Source organism: Nerophis ophidion, linkage group LG08 (genome assembly GCF_033978795.1).
Source record: "Nerophis ophidion isolate RoL-2023_Sa linkage group LG08, RoL_Noph_v1.0, whole genome shotgun sequence".
NCBI lineage: Eukaryota > Metazoa > Chordata > Actinopteri > Syngnathiformes > Syngnathidae > Nerophis > Nerophis ophidion.
Window position 1 is genome coordinate 31,015,583 of NC_084618.1, and position 22,219 is coordinate 31,037,801.

Below are 22,219 nucleotides of genomic sequence, written 5' to 3' on the forward strand. Positions count from 1 at the left end.
TTGACCTCTTCCAGTGAGTTTGTATATGGTTTTCCATAACCTGCTAATGTTCCCTTTTGCAGCTTTGATTAACTCTAAGTGAAAATTAGCCCTAGACTTCCGCATAAGCATTGTAACTTTGTTCCTCAAAACTTTTTTTTTTTTTTTTAAATCATACGATCTGTATTTAGACCTGTTTTATTTGCTCTTTTAAGAGCTGAGTCCCGATTTTTCATTAAAATCTAAATTGATTCATTGGATTACCAAGGTATTTTTATTTTAGCACTTTTCTTTCTGGGTTTTGTTTTAGTGTATTTACAGATGATCTCTTTGATTTTTGTATCCAATAAAATTCTAGTAGGGCTGCTTATCATTTGTGTCATGTAGAAGCAGCTTATAATATCCTTAAGTTTCTTTCTACGTGACTTTTTTAACCAGTCCAGATTAACGTCCCCCATAACGTTCAACTCTTTCATACTGTGCTGTTTGAGGAAGTCTAAAAATGCCATCCATCCATCTTCTTCCGCTTATCCGAGGTCAGGTCGCGGGGGCAACAGCCTAAGCAGGGAAACCCAGACTTCCCTCTCCCCAGCCAGTTCGTTTAGCTCTTCCCGGGGAATCCTGAGGCGTTCCCAGGCCAGCCGGGAGACATAGTCTTCCCAAAGTGTCCTGAGTCTTCCCCGTGGCCTCCTACCGGTTGGACGTGCCCTAACACCTCCCTAGGGAGGCGTTCGAGTGGCATCCTGACCAGATGCCCGAACCACCTCATCTGGCACCTCTCGATGGGAAGGAGCAGCGGCTTTACTTTGAGTTCCTCCCAGATAGCAGTGCTTCTCACCCTATCGCTAAGGGAGAGCCCCGCCACACGGCGGAGGAAACTTATTTCGGCCGCTTGTACCCGTGATCTTATCCTTTCGGTCATGACCCAAAGCTCATGACCACATGTGAGGTAGGGAAAATAGATAATCTGATTAATTGAGAGCTTTGCCTTCCGGCTCAGCTCCTTCTTTACCACAACGGATCGGTACAACGTCCGCATTACTGAAGACGCCGCACTGATCTGCCTGTCGGTCTCACGATCCACTCTTCCCTAACTCGTGAACAAGACTCTTCGGTACTTGAACTCCTCCACTTGGGACAGGGTCACCTCCCCAACCCGGAAATGGCATTCCACCCTTTTCCGGGCGAGAACCATGGACTCGGACATGGAGGTGCTGATTCTCATTCCAGTCGCTTCACACTCGGCTGCGAACCGATCCAGTGAGAGCTGAACATCCCGGTCAGATGAAGCCATCAGGACCACCTCATCTGCAAAAAGCAGAGACCTAATTCTGCGGTCACCAAACCGGAACCCCTCAACACCTTGACTGTCCATAAAAGTTATGAACGGAATCGGTGACAAAGAACAGCCTTGGCGGAGTCCAACCGTCACTGGAAATGTGTTCGACTTACTGCCGGCAATGCGGACCAAGCTCTGGTACTGATCGTACAGGGAGCGAACCACCACAATAAGACAGTCCGATACCCCATACTCTCTGAGCATTCCCCACAGGACTTCCCGAGGGACACGGTCGAATGCCTTCTCCAAGTCCACAAAGCACATGTAGATTGGTTGGGCAAACTCCCATGCACACTCAAGAACCCTGCCGAGAGTATAGAGCTGGTCCACAGTTCCACGACCAGGACGAAAACCACACTGTTCCTCCTGAATCCGAGGTTCTACTATCCGGGGTAGCCTCCACTCCAGTACACCTGAATAAACCTTACCGGGAAGGCTGAAGAGTGTTATCCCACGATAGTTGGAACACACCCTCCGGTCCCCCTTCTTAAAGAGAGGAACCACCACCCCGGTCTGCCAATCCAGGGGTACCGCCCCCATGTCCACGCGATGCTGCAGAGTCTTGTCAACCAAGACAGCCCCACAGCATCCAGAGCCTTAAGGAACTCCGGGCGATTCCATCCACCCCTGGGGGCTTGCCACCGAGGAGCTTTTTAACTACCTCAGCGACCTCAGCCCCAGAAATAGGAGAGTCCACCACAGATTCCCCAGACACTGCTTTCTCATAGGGAGACATGTTGGTGGGATTGAGGAGGTCTTCGAAGTATTCCTTCCACCTATCCACAACATCCGCAGTTGAGGTCAGCAGAACACCATCCGCACCATACACGGTGTTGATAGTGCACTGTTTCCCCTTCCTGAGGCGGCGGATGGGGGTCCAGAATCGCTTCGAAGCCGTCCGGAAGTCGTTTTCCATGGCTTCCCCGAACTTTTCCCATGTCCGAGTTTTTGCCTCTGCAACCGCTGAAGCTGCACACCGCTTGGCCTGTCGGTACCTGTCCACTGGCTGCAGAGTCTTATGAGCCAAAAGGACCCGATAGGACTCCTTCTTCAGCTTGACGGCATCCCTCACCGCTGGTGTCCACCAAGGGGTTTTAGGATTTCCGCCCCGACAGGCACCAACTACCTTGCGGCCACAGCTCCGATCAGATGCCTCGACAATAGAAGTGTGGAACATGGTCCACTCGGACTCAATGTCCAGCACCTCCCTCGTGACGTGTTCAAAGTTCTTCCGGAGGTGGGAATTGAAATTTTCTCTGACAGGAGACTCTGCCAGACGTTCCCAGCAGACCCTCACAATGCGTTTGGGCCTGCCAGGTCTGTCCAGCATCCTCCCCCACCATCGCAGCCAACTCACCCCCAGGTGGTGATCGGTAGAAAGCTCCGCCCCTCTCTTCACCCGAGTGTCCAAAACATAAGGCCGCAAATCCGATGACACAACTACAAAGTCAATCATGGAACTGCGGCCTAGGGTGTCCTGGTGCAAAGTGCACACATGGACACCCTTATGTTTGAACATGGTGTTTGTTATGGACAAACTGTGACGAGCACAAAAGTCCAATAACAAAACACCACTCGGGTTCAGATCTGGGCGGCCATTCTTCCCAATCACGCCTCTCCAGGTTTCACTGTTGTTGCCAACATGAGCGTTGAAGTCCCCAGTAGGACAAGGGAATCACCCGGGGGAGCACTTTCCAGTACTCCCTCGAGTATACCCAAAAAGGGTGGGTACTCTGAACTACTGTTTGGTGCGTAAGCACAAACAACAGTCAGGACCCGTCCCCCAACCCGAAGGCGGAGGGAGGCTACCCTTTCGTCCACCGGGTTGAACTCCAACGTGCAGGCTTTGAGCCTGGGGGCAACAATAATTGCCACCCCAGCCCGTTGCCTCTCACTGCCGCCAACGCCAGATTGTCCATTCCCTCTCCAGAAAAGTGGTTCCAGAGCCCTTGCTGTGTGTCGAAGTAAGTCCGACTATATTCAGCCAGAACTACTCCACTTTGCGTACTAGCTCACGCTCTTTCACCCCCAGTGAGGTGACGTTCCATGTCCCAAGAGCTAGCTTCTGTAGCCGAGGATAGGCCCGCCAAGTGCCCTGCCTTCGGCTGCCGCCCAGCTCACATTGCACCCAACCTCTATGGCCCCTGCTATGGGTGGTGAGCCCATTGGAGGGTTGACCCACGTTGCCTCTTCGGGCTGTGCCCGGCCGGGCCCCATGGGAACAGGCCCGGCCACCAGGCGCTCGCCACGTGCCACACCTCCGGGCCTGTCTCCAGAGGGGGGCCCCGGCGACCCGCGTCCGGGCGAGGGAATTCTGGGTCCATGCTTTGTCTTCTTCATAAAGGTCTTCGAGCTGCTCTTTGTCTGATCCCTCACCTAGAACCTGTTTGCCTTGGGAGACCCTACCAGGGGGCATAAAGCCCCCGGACAACATAGCTCCTAGGATCATTGGGACACGCAAACTCCTCTACCACGATAAGCTGGCAGCTCAGAGAGGAGTGTCTAAAAATGAATTGAGAAAAAATGTATTTAGCTGTGGGTGGTCGGTATACTACAATTACCTTGAAATATATTTCTGAGGAAAATGTGATTTTAATTTCAACACACTCATGATCTACTAGGAGGGTTATTTGTTCACTTTTAATGTTTTCCCTTACATAAATCATAACTCCTTCCCCCTTTGTCACTTGATCTTTTTTTCTGTAATCTTGTACCCCGGGACATTAATTAGAACAAAAGGTGTTGCAGGTTTTACCCATGTCTCCGATAGACAAAGGTACCCCAGATTAGAGTCTTAATAGTAACTGCTGGATTTGTTCAGTATGGTTCCTGCGACTTTGTGTATGTAATAAGCAACTATAATTATTTGATATGCTTAAATGTGTTGTTTTAGCTCAACTGTTGTGTAGCTGCTAGCTCCTCGTAGCTTACAGCAAGAGTGTCCAAATTGCAGCCCATAGCTATGTGTTTAACAAACAACCGAAACAATTGAAAAATGTGGTATTTGCGTGTCAGTTCAATCAGTGGCAGCTATGCCCTGTTTTATCATTTGACCTAAGTCTTTGGTTTTGTGAGTGTGAACCAGAGCAAGGGAACCATGTGGGACAGCTTTTGTGTCCATCTTACACCATGTTAGTTGTTGCAAAGATATGTCAACATGAGCAGCCACACCTTGAGTTCCAACATATATATATATATATATATATATATATATATATATATATATATATATATATATATATATACATAAAAAGGAGTCAAAGGCCTCCCGGCAGGAGTCGTCTGACTGGTGAGCATAACATATGGAGGGTCGGGTGGCGGTACACACGGAAACAGCTCAGCCAGCCAGGGTTTTCACTGATAGAACAGTTGCAGCAGGAGCTGGGGTACTCAGCAGGTGTCAGACATTTCTGCGGTATGAGCTCATGCTCATGGAGGAGCCTTGGTAGTGGTGTCGCAGCTTGGTGGTTGTACCGTCAGGTAACACCAGGAAGGTCCCTTCTGTGCGATATTAGATGTCAGGTTACAGTTTGTAAAGCAGGTCATTACCAAGCAGGCACGGTGTGTGCAGGTCGACCATGAAGGGGTGCTTCAGTGTGTGTCCAGCAATTTAAACCAAAAGTGGTTTGGTGACAGGTAACATTATTGTGAGCTCAGCGAAGCCTTCGACCTTCAAAAGGGAAGCACACAGTTTCTTTGTTACCTCTGCATTCAGAGATGAGTGGGTGCTACCAGTGTCATTCACGAAGGGATAACATTGTCCGTTGACACTTATATCAAGCAATGGTCTGTTTGTATCTCCTGCTGGGCGTCCAGCTGTGGGCGTCCTTTCCCACGCCTTCGTGTTTGTCTGGCGGCATGACGGGACCTTTCCCGCTCGGAAATGTTGAGACAGTCCTGAACCCAGTGACCAGGTTGGTAACTGGCGAAACAGTTTCCACCCCGAACTGGCCTTGAAGCACCGCGTTGTCCATCACCCGAGACCATCTGTCTGGTCTCACATCTGTTGAGGATTCTCTTCTCCACCTGCTGGAACTCAAAAGGAAGGTCACCCACTGCTGAATATACTTTAGTTGATTTTTGACCTTTCGGTTCTTTTGACATTTTTGTTTCAGTGGTTTGTAAATTAAGGAGTTGTTTCCTTGTTACTCTATCACAGCCTTGTCGTTGTCCTCTTGCTTAGTCCAATTCTGCATATCACGTTTAAAATCACAGCATTAATTGCCCCATTAAATGTTAAATCAACTAAAGATTATCTATAAGTTAATGAGACGGTTATTTGTGTCTCTCAGTTAGTTAGTTGTGCACTCTGACTTCCTGTCGTGCGTGATATTCTACAAAACAAAAGCATGCATTTTATTCTTGTCCCTCCAGATTCCATTCCACCATTATTTTGATTGCGCGGTCCACACACACACTAGGTCGTGTGCTAAGTGATACGCCGACCAACACTTCCGTCCTTTGTAACACTTTACATTTCGACTCCTATCATAGTTATTAATTCTAGGCTTTTATTTGTAATTATTATTCAACACTATTCAAAGCAAAAGGTTGTAAAGGTTATAGTTATTCGCATTATACTATAAAAAGTCTATAGTTAACTTAAAGCTGTTGAGATTTGGTGTGCCTCTTTATTATGCCATTATCCCATCTTACTCCCCACCTAGATGCATGGTGTAATGCAATGTCTAAATGAAAATAAAATACTCCAACCTAAAAATGTTAGTCTACACTTTTAAAGTTAAACGACTTAAAACATACTTTTATTATATTCATTTTCAAACTCACCTCCACCACAGCAGATATTTTCCTCACAATTCTATGTCAGTACCCCATAAAGTGTAAAACTATAGTATAAGAGGTGTTTCACAACAGTGGTTAAATAGATATTTAAGTAATAGTTCTCAATATGTGGAAATTAATAAGACTGAATCACAGCCAAGAAGAGTAACTTGTGGGGTTCCACAAGCATCGTTATTGGGACCTAAGTTATTTATACTTAATTTAAATGATATTTGTTCAGTATTTAATAAATCAAAATGTATTTCGTTTGCAGATGATACAAATGTATATTGTTCAGGAGAAGACTTGAAACCGCATATTGAATATATAAAGGGAAAAATATCCAAATCCATTGCTATTCTGTATAAATTAAGACACATGCTGAATAACAAATGTCTGCATATGTTATATTATTATTTTATTTTTTCCATATTTAGCATATTGTGTTTGGGGAAATGTTTTATGGAATAAATATAGACCCAATACTTAAACTTAAAAACAAATCATTAGAATAATTCACAAAGCGTGCTACTATGAACATACTAATCCATTATTTATAAATTGTAATATGCTAAAATGTTCTCATAATTTGTTTTTTAAAAACAATAGAAATTTATGTTTCGGGTAAAGAACAACAGCCCTTCCAGCTTGTATTCTTATCTTATTTACATTAAGAGGAGAAAACTATTCATCTCCTTAAAAACACATCAATCCAAAATAAATCAGTCTTATAAAATACAACAGGGTCAACAACAATCCAAAACCAAATAATGTCATGCGTCGTTCTTTATCTCTTAACAGTTATTCCTCTTTCATAATCTGATGCTATTGCTAATCCGAGCACAGTTCATGATATCTCGTCCTTGTAAACACTGGACAGACTGCTTTTGTTGCAGACATTTATTTCCATTTAGTTTTATTCTCTACATGTAATTCTACGTGCTTCAGTGTCACATAGAAATTTGCTTTATGTGTTATTTCAATTTTTACTTGTTATATCGAATATTATAACACAAAGATCTATAGAGGCAGAAAATAAGTATAAGAAATATAAAAACAAGCTAATTGGTATACTAAGAACATCTAAGAGGGAATACTACAGTCAATTATTAAACAAGAACAGAAACAACATGAGAGCAACATGAAACATCCTAAACAGCATCATTAAAAATGGTGCTAAGAAAGATTACCCCCAGTACTTTCTAGATGGAAATGCACAAAATGACATTATGGACCAAATAGTTGAACGTTTTAATGATTACTTTGTTAATATCGGAAAAAATCTGGAGCAAAGAATTCCAAATGCAGATGATGAGTCAGTTTCATTACTTCCACAATTCTCCAAAATCATGGAAAAACTATTAAATAGCTGATTGGATAATTATATCAACAAAATTGGGACGCTCGTGGAGAACCAATTAGGATTCAGAGCAAATATCTCAACATCAATAGCATTAATCAAAATAACAGAGGAAAACATTTCAATAATGAATAAAGCAAAACACATCCTGGGCAAAATATCACTTTATATTCTCTACTGCTCGCTAGTGTTACCATATATGAGTTATTGTGCAGAAATATGAAGAAACAACTACAAATGTGCGCTACATTCGTAAACTGTGTTACAAAAAAGATCAATTAGAATAATACATAATGTTTGATACAGACAACATACAAATCCTTTGTTTAGTGAGTCAAAAATATTAAATTTCGGTGATTTGGTAAAATCGCAAACAGCTAAAATGATGTACAAAGCAAATTATAACCTGCTACCAAAGAATGCACAACAATTCTTCTCAACTAAAGAGGAGAAATATAACCTTAAAGAAAAATCTAATTTAAAACATTTGTATGCACGTACAACACGCAAAACCTTTAGCATATCAGTATGTGGAATTAAATTATGGAATGGATTAAGTAAAGAAGTTAAACATTGTACTGATATGATCCACTTTAAGAGGCCGTTCAATTTAACAGTGCTTCCAAAGTACAAAGAAGAAGGGTTATGAGAAATACTTTCAACCTTATTGAAAAAAAGATATTCTTCATCTCAGTATGATAATAATGACTGAATTAATTAATTACATATTACAAAACTGTAAAACTGTTGATCTGCTCGCAGTGCCAAAGGGGGAGGATGCGGGAGTGTGAGAGTAATGATTATCTTTCAAGCGAGGGAAATAAAACAGATCAGACCCGTAGGTGCATGTATAATTGTTATTAAAATACGCATATATATAAATGTACCAACAAAAACTGAATCACTCCACATCCAACACACTTCTCAACATTTACCAATATACACAAACATTAACAAAATGCAACCCACCCCATGTCCGGACAAATATAAACAATCATGCATGCGTGCTTTTTGTGGAACGGCCGTCTCTTCTAAACGCAGCTATTTTGCTCATAATGGAGGGATGATCCCGCCTAGCGGAGCAAACTCTACGTTACCTCCCTGACCAACATGGCACAAAGCTTAAAGCTCCATAGAATCACTGGTCATCATCCGCCGACTCTACGGTCACATGTATGGTCAGTACCAAACAGTTTCACCAAGTTTCACCAAAGCTCTACCGTATGGAGCCCGATCTCCGTCTGTCTAACTGCAGCCCACTAATCAGAACGTTGTGACAAACATCAGCTCAGTCAAACTCCTTTACCGGTCACTAAAGATGAGGCTTTTCTAACGCTGCAGCTCCACAAAGACAGATGTGTTGCACCTTCACAAACGTAACAATTTTTTATATAGTCAAATGTACCGGCATCTAGTTAAAAATGCCTTTACTTTAGCTTTACCCAGACTGTGCTAAACTGGCGTACTTGCAGAAGAAGACCCCCCTTTGCCGTTTGCCAGAGAGGGGGAGAGGTTAAAAAATGTATTTGTCTCGAATCGTTTGTGCAAAACACTCCTGAACCACCACAATTCTATTAACAATTCCCCTTATTGTTAAAACAAGAAATCACAAGTTTTCAGACAAACACACAGACAATATAATCACATATAAAACAACCCAATCCAACCATTGTATACCTCATTCCAGGTTGTTTTTGGAGAAACTGCTAGACCTAGCTTTTTTATCAAAAACAGGTTCAGCAATTAGTCTTACCAATCCCGATCATCTCCGGACAGACAGCTTTTACACTTTAAGCAAAATTGCTTACCTTTATATGCGCGTCTGCCTGAGAGAGAGACCAGGAACGAGTGTCGACCTACAGCGTTCTAGACCATCCTGCCGACAACGCCAATCTTATGTGGTGGAGAGTCCGAAGCTTAAACAGCAAACAAAGTGGTTTTAGTACAAAAGTTTTATTTACCCATAATCAAAAAGTACAAAGTTGGATTGGATTGCCCATGCAAACAGACAACGTCCTCCGGAGGCGTGGATTTTTGAGAATCAAGCAAAATCACACACAATATTGGTCTACTGGCCTTTTATATGTTTCCCTCGTGTGTCAAGGTCCCGTTGTTTTGGACTTGTTTGTTCTGCAACATTGCAACATCTTTGAATCCCTTAGTCATAATATACAATCAAAACATTTTGTAGAAGGGTCAGACCGACCACAAATTCAACTTTCACCTACGTATGATCTTCCAGTAGTTCAGAATAGGCTTTTCGATAGACTTTCTTTTCGGACTTCGACAGACACAAAATATGGTACAAAAGGTCAGAAATTCCACTACACCTATAAATGTTTACAGGACTGAACCTTCCAGATGTATACATGTTCACAGGACTAAACTTCACAGCCATATATATCTTTACAGGACTAAACTTTAAAGACCTACAAATGTTTACAAGGCTAAACATTACAGAAGTATAAATGTTTCCAAGACTAAACTTTACAAAATTATAAATGTTTACAGGACTAGACTTTACAGACCTATACATGTTTACAGGACTGAACTTTACAGATCTGTAAATGTTTACAAGACTTAACTTTACAGAAGTATTAAAGTTTACAGGACTCAACTTCACAGAAGTATACCTTTTTACAGGATTAAACTTTACAGACCTATACATTTTTACAAGACTTAACATCACAGGCGCATCAATTTTTACAAGACTAAACTTTACATATGTATCAATGTTTACAGGAAGAAACTTTACAGACCTATGCATTTTACAGGACTTATATTTACAGAAGTATCAATGTTTCCAGAACCAAACTTCACATATGTATCAATGTTTGCAGGACAAAACTTTAAAGCCATATCAATGTTTACAGGACAAAGCTATATAGACGTATCAATGTTTACAGGACTAAACTTTACAGACGTATCAATCTTTACAGGACTAAACTTTACAGACGTATAAATGTTTACAGGATTAAACTTCGCAGACATATACATGTTTACAGCATTAAAATTAACAAAAGTATAAATGTTTAAAAGAATAAACTTAACAGAAGTATACCTGTTTAAAAGAATAAACTTAACAGAAGTAAAAATGTTTAAAATAATTAACTTAACAAATGTATAAATGTTTAAAATAATAAGGTTTACAGAAGTATAAATGTTACAAAGATTAGACTGAACATTTTTTATAAGAATAACATTTACAGCAGTATAAATGTTTAAAAGAATAAAGTTTACAGAGGTATAAATGTTCAAAAGATTAAACTTAACAGAAGTATAAATGTTTAAAAGAATGCACTTTACATACGTGTAAATGTTTAAAAGAATACATTCTGCAGATGTGTAAATGTTTGCAGGACTAAACTTTACAGAAGTATCAATGTTTACAGGACAAAACATTACGGACGTATCAATCTTTACAAATACTAAACTTTACAGAAGTATCAATGTTTACAGGACAAAACTTTACGGACGTATACATGTTTACAGGACTAAACTTTACAGACATATCAATGTTTACAGGACAAAGCTTTACAGACGTATCAATGTTTACAGGATTAAACTTTGCAGACATATTCATGTTTACAGGATTAAAAATAACAGAAGTTTCAATGTTTAAAAGAATAAACTTAACAGAAGTATAAATGTTTAAAATAATAAACTTAACAGAAGTAAACCTGTTTAAAAGAATAAACTTAACAGAAGTATAACTATTTAAAAGAATAAACTTAACTGCGATGAGGTGGCGACTTGTCCAGGGTGTACCCCGCCTTCCGCCCGATTGTAGCTGAGATAGGCGCCAGCACCCCCTGCAACCCCGAAAGGGAATAAGCGGTAGAAATGGATGGATGGATGGAAGTTAAGTTTAAAAAAAAGAAAGTTTACATAATTATAAATGTTCAAAAGATTAAATATAACATATTTTTTATAAGAATACAATTTTCAGCAGAATAAATATTTAAAAGAATAAAGTTTTACAGAAGTATAAATGTTCAAAATATTAAACTGAAGTATAAATGTTTAAAAGAATAAACTTAACAGAAGTATAAATGTTTAAAATAATAAACCTAACAGAAGTAAACCTGTTTAAAAGAATACACTTAACAGAAGTATAAATGTTCAAAAGATTAAACTTAACAGAAGTATAAATGTTTAAAAGACTAAACTTTACATAAGTGAAATTGTTTAAAAGAATACACTTTACAGAAGTATAAATGTTTAAAATAATTAACTTTACAGAAGTATAAATGTTTAAAAGAATAGTTTATAGAAGTATAAATGTTCTAAAGATTAAACTTAACAAAAGTATACATGTTTAAAAGAATAAACTTTATAGAAGTTATGATGCTTTAAATAATAAACTTTACAGAAGTTTAAATGTTTAAAATAAGAAACTTAAGAGAAGTATAAATGTTTAAAACAATAAACTTTATATAAGTATAAATATATTTAAAAAAAAAAACCTAACTAAATGACGGCCCCTCTATGAAACTACATGAGGTGTTCTGTACTTCCTTTTCCGTCATGTGACAACTGTCACCTGCACGTGTCTGCCAGCAAATGAAAACATTGACGCCATATTTTTCAGTGACCTTTTTTGTCTTTGGCTGGAAAAAAGATGAAAAGCAGCTTCCAATTCTGCGTGAGAAGGCGGCAAAAGTCTATTCAGCACTTGAATTTTATGTCTCGCTGCAAGATTTACACTCTAGGTCGCTGATCCCATTTAGACCTAGTTTTTACCTCCTAATAAGAAATCTCAAATTAGACTCAATTGAAAGTTGCTGGCAAGTTGCCAAATCTTCAGTCATGACAATGTGCATATGGCACTATCTGCATATTAATGTATTAAGTAATATGACACAATGTGCATATGAATGTACATTGTCTACATTAATATGACACTATCTGCAAATGAATATAGTAAGTAATATGACAGAATCTGCAAATTAATTTACTAAGTAATATGACACTATCTGCATATTAATGTACTAAGTAATATGACAATATTTTCCTGTGAGATCACTCAGGTCATGTGCCCTTATTCACCGGTGAGATCAGTCAGGTCATGTGACTTTAATCTCCTGTGAGATCACTCAGGTCATGTGCCCTTATTCTCCTGTGAGATCACTCAGGTCATGTGCCCTTAGTTTACTGTGTGACAATTATGCTGAAAATGCGGTCTCACCAAAACCTGGTTTCTGCTGGTCCACAGTTATTCAATTAGTTCCTACTGTGTGACAATAATGCTGACTTTGTGGTCCCACCAAAACCTGGCCTTTGCTGGTGCACAGTTATTTATGAGTTCTTGTAGTTTACTGTGTGACTATAATGCTGACCAGGCAGTCTCACCAAAACCTGGTCTCTGCTGGTCCACAGTTATTCATGAGTTCCTGGAGTTTACTGTGTGACTATAATGCTGACCATGTGGTCTTACCAAAACCTGGTCTCTGCTGGTCCACATTTATTCACGAGTTCCTGTAATTTATCCATTCATCCATCCATTTTCTACCGCTTATTCCCTTTGGGGTCTCGGGGGGCGCTGGCGCCTTTCTCAGCTACAATCGGGCGGAAGGCGGTGTACACCCTGGACAAGTCGCTACCTCATCGCAGTCCTGTAATTTACTGTGTGACAATTATGCTGACCATGCGGTCTCACCAAAACCTGGTCTCTGCTGGTCCACAGTTATTTATTAGTTACTGTAGTTCACTGTGTGACTATAATGCTGACCATGCGGTCTCACCAAAACCTGGTCTCTGCTGGTCCACAGTTATTCATGAGTTCCAATAGTTTAATGTGTGACTATAATGCTAAATGTGGTCTCACCAAAACCTGGTCTCTGCTGGTCCACAGTTGTTCATGGTGGACAACGGTGCAGACGACTGGAGGATTGCCATGACATACGAGCGCATGTTCTTCATCTGCCTGGAGATCCTGGTGTGTGCCATCCACCCCATCCCGGGGAACTACACCTTCACCTGGACAGCCCGCCTGGCCTACTCCTACGTGCCGTCCAAGACGGACGCCGATGTGGACATCATCTTGTCCATCCCAATGTTCCTGCGCCTCTACCTGATTGCCCGTGTCATGCTGCTGCACAGCAAACTCTTCACGGACGCCTCATCTCGCAGCATCGGAGCGCTCAACAAGATCAACTTCAACACACGCTTTGTCATGAAGACCCTCATGACCATCTGTCCTGGGACCGTGCTGCTGGTCTTCACCATCTCGCTGTGGATCATCGCTGCATGGACCGTGAGAGCTTGTGAGAGGTGCCTCCATCCATCTTGCGTTTCCTCACGTTCAAACATAGATAAGGCACAAGAATAGATCCTCTCCAGAACATTCTTTTAGCTGCTTCTTCATTTCCAGAGTCAAACTCACTATTTCAAGTATCGACAATATACCTTTCAAAAAGCTTACACCCTCTGCAAAGCTGCTACACACTTTCAGGGGGCTGACAGGCACACCTGTGTCTGCACTACATCTGTATTGGACTGATGTATATATGAAATCAAAGACTGATGAATATGTATATATATATATATATATATATATATATATAGTATTATTGAATGAAATATATGATATCAAAGACTGATATGTATGATATTATCGACATATATATTATAGACTGATACATATATGATAGAATGATATATACGATTCTCATACAATATATATATATATATATATATATATATATATATATATATCTCTATCTATCTATCTATCTATCTATCTATCTATCTATCTATCTATCTATCTATCCATCCATCCATCCATTTTCTACCGCTTATTCCCTTTCGGGGTCGCGGGGGGCGCTGGCGCCTATCTCAGCTACATATATATATTTATATGTATATATACATATATACATATATGTATATATATACACGGTGGAAGAGGGGTTAGTGCGTCTGCCTCACAATACGAAGTTCCTGCAGTCCTTGGTTCAAATCCAGGCTCGGGATCTTTCTGTGTGGAGTTTGCATGTTCTCCCCGTGAATGCGTGGGTTGCCTCCGGGTACTCCGGCTTCCTCCCACTTCCAAAGACATGCACCTGGGGATAGGTTGATTGGCAACACTAAATTGGCCCTAGTGTGTGAATGTGAGTGTGAATGTTGTCTGTCTATCTGTGTTGGCCCTGCGATGAGGTGGCGACTTGTCCAGGGTGTACCCCGCCTTCCGCCCGATTGTAGCTGAGATAGGCGCCAGCGCCACCCCGCGACCCCAAAAGGGAATAAGCGGTAGAAAATGGATGGATGGATATATATATATATATATATATATATATATATATATCCATCCATCCATCCATCTTCTTACGCTTATCTGAGGTCGGGTCGCGGGGGCAGCAGCCGAAGCAGGGAATCCCAAACTTCCCTCTCCCCAGCCACTTCTTCCGGCTCTTCAGGGGGGATCCTGAGGCGTTCCCAGGCCAGCCGGGAGACATAGTCTTCCCAACGTGTCCTGGGTCTTCCCAGTGATCTCTGATCATACATGGAGCGAACCGCCACACTCAGACACTCCGATACCCCATACTCTCTGAGCACTCCCCGAGGGACACGGTCGAATGCCTTCTCCAAGTCCACAAAGCACATGTAGACTGGTTGGGCTCTCTACTCTCGGACCCTGCCGAGAGTATAGAGCTGGTCCACAGTTCCACGATCAGGACGAAAACCACACTGTTCCTCCTGATTCCGAGGTTCGACTATCCGGCATAGCCTCCTCTCCAGTACACCTGAATAGACCTTACCGGGAAGGCTGAGGAGTGTGATCCCACGATAGTTGGAACACACCCTCCGGTTCCCCTTCTTAAAGAGAGGAACCACCACCCGGTCTGCCAATCCAGAGGTACCGACCCCGATGTCCACGTGATGCTGCAGAGTCTTGTCAACCAAGACAGCCCCACAGCATCCAGAGCCTTAAGGAACTCCGGGCGAAAATCATCCACCCCCGGGGCCTTGCCACCGAGGAGCTTTTTAACTACCTCGGCAACCTCATCCCCAGAAATAGGAGAGCCCACCACAGATTCCCCAGGCACTGCATCCTCATAGGATGACGTGATGGTGGGATTGAGGAGATCTTCGAAGTATTCCTTCCACCAATCCACAACATCCGCAGTCGAGGTCAGCAGAACACCATCCGCACCATACACGGTCCCTTCCTGAGGCGGCGGATGGTGGTCCAGAATCGTTTCGAAGCCATCCGGAAGTTGTTTTCCATGGCTCCCCCAAACTCCTCCCATGTCCGAGTTTTTGCCTCCGCAACCGCTGAAGCTGCACACCGCTTGGCCTGTCAGTACCTGTCCACTGCCTACGGAGTCATATGAGCCCAAAGAACCCGATAAGACTCCTTCTTCAGTTTGACGGCATCCCTCACCGCCGGTGTCCACCAACGGGTTCTAGGATTACCGCCACGACAGGCACAAACTACCTTGGGGCCACAGCTCCAATCATCAGCCTCAAAAATAGAGGTGCGGAACATGGTCCACTCGTACTCAATGTCCAGCACCTCCCTCGTGAAATGTTCAAAGTTCTTCCGAAGGTGGGAATTGAAACTCTCTCTGACAGGAGACTCTGCCAGACGTTCCCAGCAGACCCTCACAATGAGTTTGGGCCTGCCAGGTCCGTCCGACGTTCACCCCCACCATCGCAGCCAAATCACCACCAGATTGTGATCGGTAGAAGGCTCCGCCCCTCTCTTCACCCGAGGGTCCAAAACATGAGGCCGCAAATCCAATGACACAACTACAAAATCGATCATGGAACTGTGGCCTAGGGTGTCCTGGTGCCAAGTGCACATATGGACACCCTTATGTTTGAACATGGTGTCTGTTATGGACAATCTGTGATGAGCACAAAAGTCCAATAACAGAACACCACTCGGGTTCAGATCCAGGCGGCCATTCTTCCCAATCACGCCTCTCCAGGTTTCACTGTCGTTGCCAACAGGAAAGTTGAAGTCCCCTAGTAGGACAAGGGAATCACCCGGGGGAGCACTTTCCAGTACTCCCTCGAGTGTGGGAACTCTGAACTGCTGTTTGGTGCGTAAGCACAAACAACAGTCAGGACCCGTCCCCCCGCCCGAAGGTGGAGGGAAGCTACCCTCGCGTCCACTGGGTTGAACTCCAACTTACAGGCTTTGAGCCGGGTGGAAACAAGAATTGCTCCCCCAGCTCATCACCTCTCTCTGGGTGCAACGCCAGTGTGGAAGAGAGTCCAGCCCCTCTCGAGAGAACTGATTCCAGAACCCTTGCTGAGCGTCTAGGTGAGTCCGAGTATGTCCAGCCGAAACTTCTCTACCTTGCGCACTAGCTCAGGCTCCTTCCCCCCCAGCGAGGTGACGTTCCACGTCCCAAGAGCTAGCTTATGTAGCCGAGGATCATACCGCCAAGTGCCCTGCCTTCAGCTTCCGCCCAGCTCACACTGCACCCGACCTTTATGGGCTCACCAGGAGTGGTGAGCCCATTGGAGGGGTGACCCACGTTGCCTCTTTGAGCTATGCCAGGCCGGCCTCCAGGCACTCGCAATCGTGCTCCAACTCCGGGCCTGGCTCCAGAGCGGCGCCCCGGTGACCCGCGTCCGGGCGAGGGAAATCTGGGTCCTTGATTTTTCTTCTTCATAAAGGTCTTCGAGCGGCTCTTTGTCTGATCCCTCACCTAGGACCTGATTGTCTTGGGAGACCCTACCAGGGGAATGAAGGCCCCCGACAACATAGCTCCTAGGATCATTGGGACACGCAAACTCCGCTACCACAATAAGGTGGCAGCTCAGCTCAGAGTGTATATGTGTGTGTATATATATATATATATATACATATATATATATATATATATGTATATATGTGTGTGTGTGTGTGTGTATATACAGTATATGTGTGTATATATGTTTGTGTGTGTATATATGTATAAATATGTGTATATATATATATATATATATATATATATATATATATATATATATATATATACTGTATGAGTCTTTGATATCATATATCATTCTATAGTATATCATATATATATAGAATTTGATTTCATATATATCATTATATATTATATGTATCAGTCTTTGATATCATTTAGGTCTATAATATTATATATACCAGTATTTGATACATATAAATATCAGTCTTTGATATCATTTTAATCATTCTATAATACCATATTTATCAAAGACTGATATATATCATAATATAGCCCTAAATTATATCAAAGACGGATATACAATACTATAGAATGATAATTATGATGTCAGATACTGATATGTACGATGTTATATTATAGAATGATGTATGATATCCAAAATATCTGATACATGTATCGTATAATGATATATATGGTATTATAGAATGCTATATCTGATATCAAAGAATGATACAGTATATATGATATTGTAGAATGAGATGTGTATATATATATATATATATATATATATATATATATATATATATATATATATATATATATATTATAAAGTGATATGTATGATATCCAAGACATATATATATATATATATATATATATATATATACATATACACATATATTTATATATGTATATATATATACATATATATGTGTATATATATGTATATATATGTACATATATATATATATATATATATATATATATATATATATAATCAGTCTTGGATATCATGCGTGTGTGTATATATGTGTGTGTATATATATATATATATATATATATATATATATATAATGTATGTATGTGTGTATACATATGTATATATGTGTGTATATATATATATATATGTGTGTGTATATATAGTTGTATATATATGTGTGTATATGTATATATATATATATATATATATCAAATATTGATATACATATATATATATATATATCACATATGTTTTATATCTGATATCAAAGTCTGATATATATGATATCAAAGACTGGTGTGTGCGTGTGTGTGTATATATATATATATATATATATATATCTATATATATATATATATATATATATATATATATATATATATATATATATCAATCAATCAATGTTTACTTATATAGCCCTAAATCACTAGTGTCTCAAAGGGCTGCACAAACCACTACAACATTGTCGGTAGGCCCACATAAGGGCAAGGAAAACTCACACCCAGTGGGACGTCAGTGACAATGATGACTATGAGAACCTTGGAGAGGAGGAAAGCAATGGATGTCGAGCGGGTCTAACATGATACCATGAAAGTTCAATCCATAATGGATCCAACACAGACGCAAGAGTCCAGTCCAAAGTGGATCCAACACAGCAGCGAGAGTCCCGTCCACAGCGGAGCGAGCAGGAAAACATCCCAAGCAGAGGGGGATCAGCAGCGCAGAGATGTCCCCAGCCGATACACAGGCGAGCGGTACATGGCCACCGGATCGGACCGGACCCCCTCCACAAGGGAGAGTGGGACATAGGAGAAAAAGAAAAGAAACGGCAGATCAACTGGTCTAAAAAGGGAGTCTATTTAAAGGCTAGAGTATACAAATGAGTTTTAAGGTGAGACTTAAATGCTTCTACTGAGGTGGCATCTCGAACTTTTACCGGGAGGGCATTCCAGAGTACTGGAGCCCGAAATGAAAACGCTCTATAGCCCGCAGACTTTTTTTGGGCTTTGGGAATCACTAATAAGCCGGAGTCCTTTGAACGCAGATTTCTTGCCGGGACATATGGTACAATACAATCGGCAAGATAAGATGGAGCTAGTCCGTGTAGTATTTTATACGTAAGTAGTAAAACCTTAAAGTCACATCTTAAGTGCACATGAAGCCAGTGCAGGTGAGCCAGTACAGGCGTAATGTGATCAAACTTTCTTGTTCTTGTCAAAAGTCTAGCAGCCGCATTTTGTACCAACTGTAATCTTTTAATGCTAGACATGGGGAGACCCGAAAATAATATGTTACAGTAGTCGAGGCGAGACGTAACAAACGCATGGATAATGATCTCAGCGTCTTTAGTGGACAAAATGGAGCGAATTTTAGCGATAATACGGAGATGAAAAAAGGCCGTTTTAGTAACGCTTTTAATGTGTGACTCAAAGGAGAGAGTTTGGTCAAAGATAACACCCAAATTCTCTACCGAGTCGCCTTGTTTAATTGTTTGGTCGTCAAATGTTAGAGTTGTATTATTAAATAGAGGTCGGTGTCTAGCAGGACCGATAATCAGCATTTCCGTTTTTTTGGCGTTGAGTTGCAAAAAGTTAGCGGACACCCATTGTTTACTTTCATTAAGACACGCCTCCAGCTGACTACAATCCGGCGTGTTGGTCAGCTTTAGGGGCATGTAAAGTTGGGTGTCATCAGCATAACAGTGAAAGCTAACACTGTATTTGCGTATGATGTCACCTAGCGGCATCATGTAGATGCTGAAGAGTACAGGGCCAAGGACCGAACCCTGGGGAACTCCACACGTTACCTTAACGTAGTCCGAGGTCACATTGTTATGGGAGACGCACTGCATCCTATCAGTAAGATAAGAGTTAAACCAAGACAGGGCTAAATCCGACATACCAATTCGTGTTTTGATACGTTCTAATAAAATATTATGATCGACGCTATCGAAAGCAGCGCTAAGATCGAGGAGCAGCAACATAGATGACGAATCAGAATCCATCGTTAGCAATAGATCATTAGTCATTTTTGCGAGGGCTGTCTCCGTGGAGTGATTTGCCCTGAAACCGGAATTGAAAGGTTTCACATAGATTGTTAGACGCTAAGTGTTCATTTAACTGCTCCGCAACAATTTTTTCGAGGATTTTTGAAATAAAGGGAAGGTGAGACACCGGTCGGTAGTTTACCATGAGGTCAGGATCGAGGTTAGGTCTTTTAAGAAGAGGACGAATAACCACTTTTTTGAATGCTAGGGGAACTGTGCCCGAGGAAAGTGATAAGTTTATAATATTTAGCACTGATGGACCTAATAATACAAAGAGCTCCTTGATCATTTTCCCAGGAAGTGGGTCAAGTAAACATGTTGTTTGTTTTATATCAAAGACTGATACATATGATATTATAAAATTACATCTGATATAGAATTATATACATGATATTATAGAATGATATATATGATATCAAAGACTGACATATATAGTATTATAGAATGATATATAAATGATATTATAGAATGATATATATGATATGAACGACTGATATATAATATTATCTTATATATATATATATACATATATATATATATATATATATATATATATATATATATATATATATATATATATATATATATATATATATATATATAACATATTTTACATTTTCGTCAGGGAACTCCCATTAAGGAATCAATAAAGTTCTATCCATCTATCTATCTATCTATCTATCTATCTATCTATCTATCTTTCTATCCATGTATCTATATATCTATCTGTCTATCCGTCTGTCTATCTGTCTGTCTGTCTGCCTGTCTGTCTGTCTGTCCGTCTGTGTGTCTGTCTGTCCGTCATAGAATTATATATATGATATTATAGAATGGTATGTATGATATGAACGACTGATATATATGATATCGCATAATTTTAAATATGATATATAATGATATATATGTATTATAGGATTATATATATAATAATTTGATAAATATTATATCAAAGACTGATATATATGAAATGATAGATATGATATCGAAGACTGATACAGTATAGTCTTACTTAATGGATATCATACAAACCAACAAATACATCCAATTATAATGAAAACAAACAAAAAACACACTAAAAACACAAGTGCACAATACAATATACGCATTGTCCTATAATCTAACACATATTTTACCTTGTTTAATATAAAAATACTCTTAGACATCTTTTTCCGTACATATGCAAAATGAGATGTCCGTGTCATCCAGTATCACTCCTAAAAATGTAAGTTCAGAAACCCTATCAATATCAATTCCATCTATTGACAGTTTGACCATTTCCTCCCTTTTCCTCTTACAAAAAATTATAAACGTTATTTTTCTTACATTTAATGTTAATTTATTGACATCAAACCATCTCTTAAGTTTAATCATTTCCTGTTCAATAATGTTTGATAACGCTTTTAAGTCATGTCCCAAACTATAAAAGTTGGTGTTGTCCGCAAAAAAATACATATTTCAATAACGTTGATACCTCACACATATCATTAATATATAAAATAAACAATTTTTGTCCGGAAACCGAACCATGTGGAATTCCACATACAATCCTCATTTGTTAAGCTGTATTACCCACAAAATCCACAAACTGTTGTCTATTATTTAATAACTTCTTAGCCAGTCTAATACTACTCCTCTAACACCAAATGAATGCAACTTGGACAATAATATAGAATGATCTATACCAGTGGTCCCCAACCACCGGGCTCGATTGGTACCGGTCTCAGAATAATTTTTAATTATTTTTAATAATTTTTTTTATTTTTATTTTATTTATTTTTTTATTTCATATTTTTATTAAATCAACATAAAAACACAAGATATGCTTACAATTAGTGCACCAACCCTGCAAAAAACTCCTCTCCATCCACTCTGTATATCTTTATGTTCTCCAATACTCTTTGCCAATTTGGGTCCAACAGTCACACAAAAAGAATTGAATCCATTTGCCACTTCCTTCATATTTGTTATCATCTTATTATCCTCATTGATAAAATAGCTTGGTGGGTTTGTAGGCCCCAATGTTCTTCCTATTACCTTGTTCAGAATATTCCAAATTCCTTTGATATTCTTTTTATTTTTTTCT

The 22,219-nt window shown here is 40.4% G+C and overlaps 1 protein-coding gene across 3 annotated transcripts in view; it reads left to right on the top strand.

The window, feature by feature from the left end:
• Positions 1 to 22,219, top strand: part of kcnn2 (potassium calcium-activated channel subfamily N member 2) — a 150,322-nt gene that overhangs the window by 85,225 nt on the left and 42,878 nt on the right. For all 3 annotated transcript variants that reach the window (XM_061908289.1, XM_061908288.1, XM_061908290.1), the window contains exon 3: positions 13,315 to 13,733. In XM_061908289.1, coding sequence (XP_061764273.1) covers positions 13,315 to 13,733 — 419 coding nt within the window. The remainder of the gene's footprint in view (positions 1 to 13,314; positions 13,734 to 22,219) is intronic.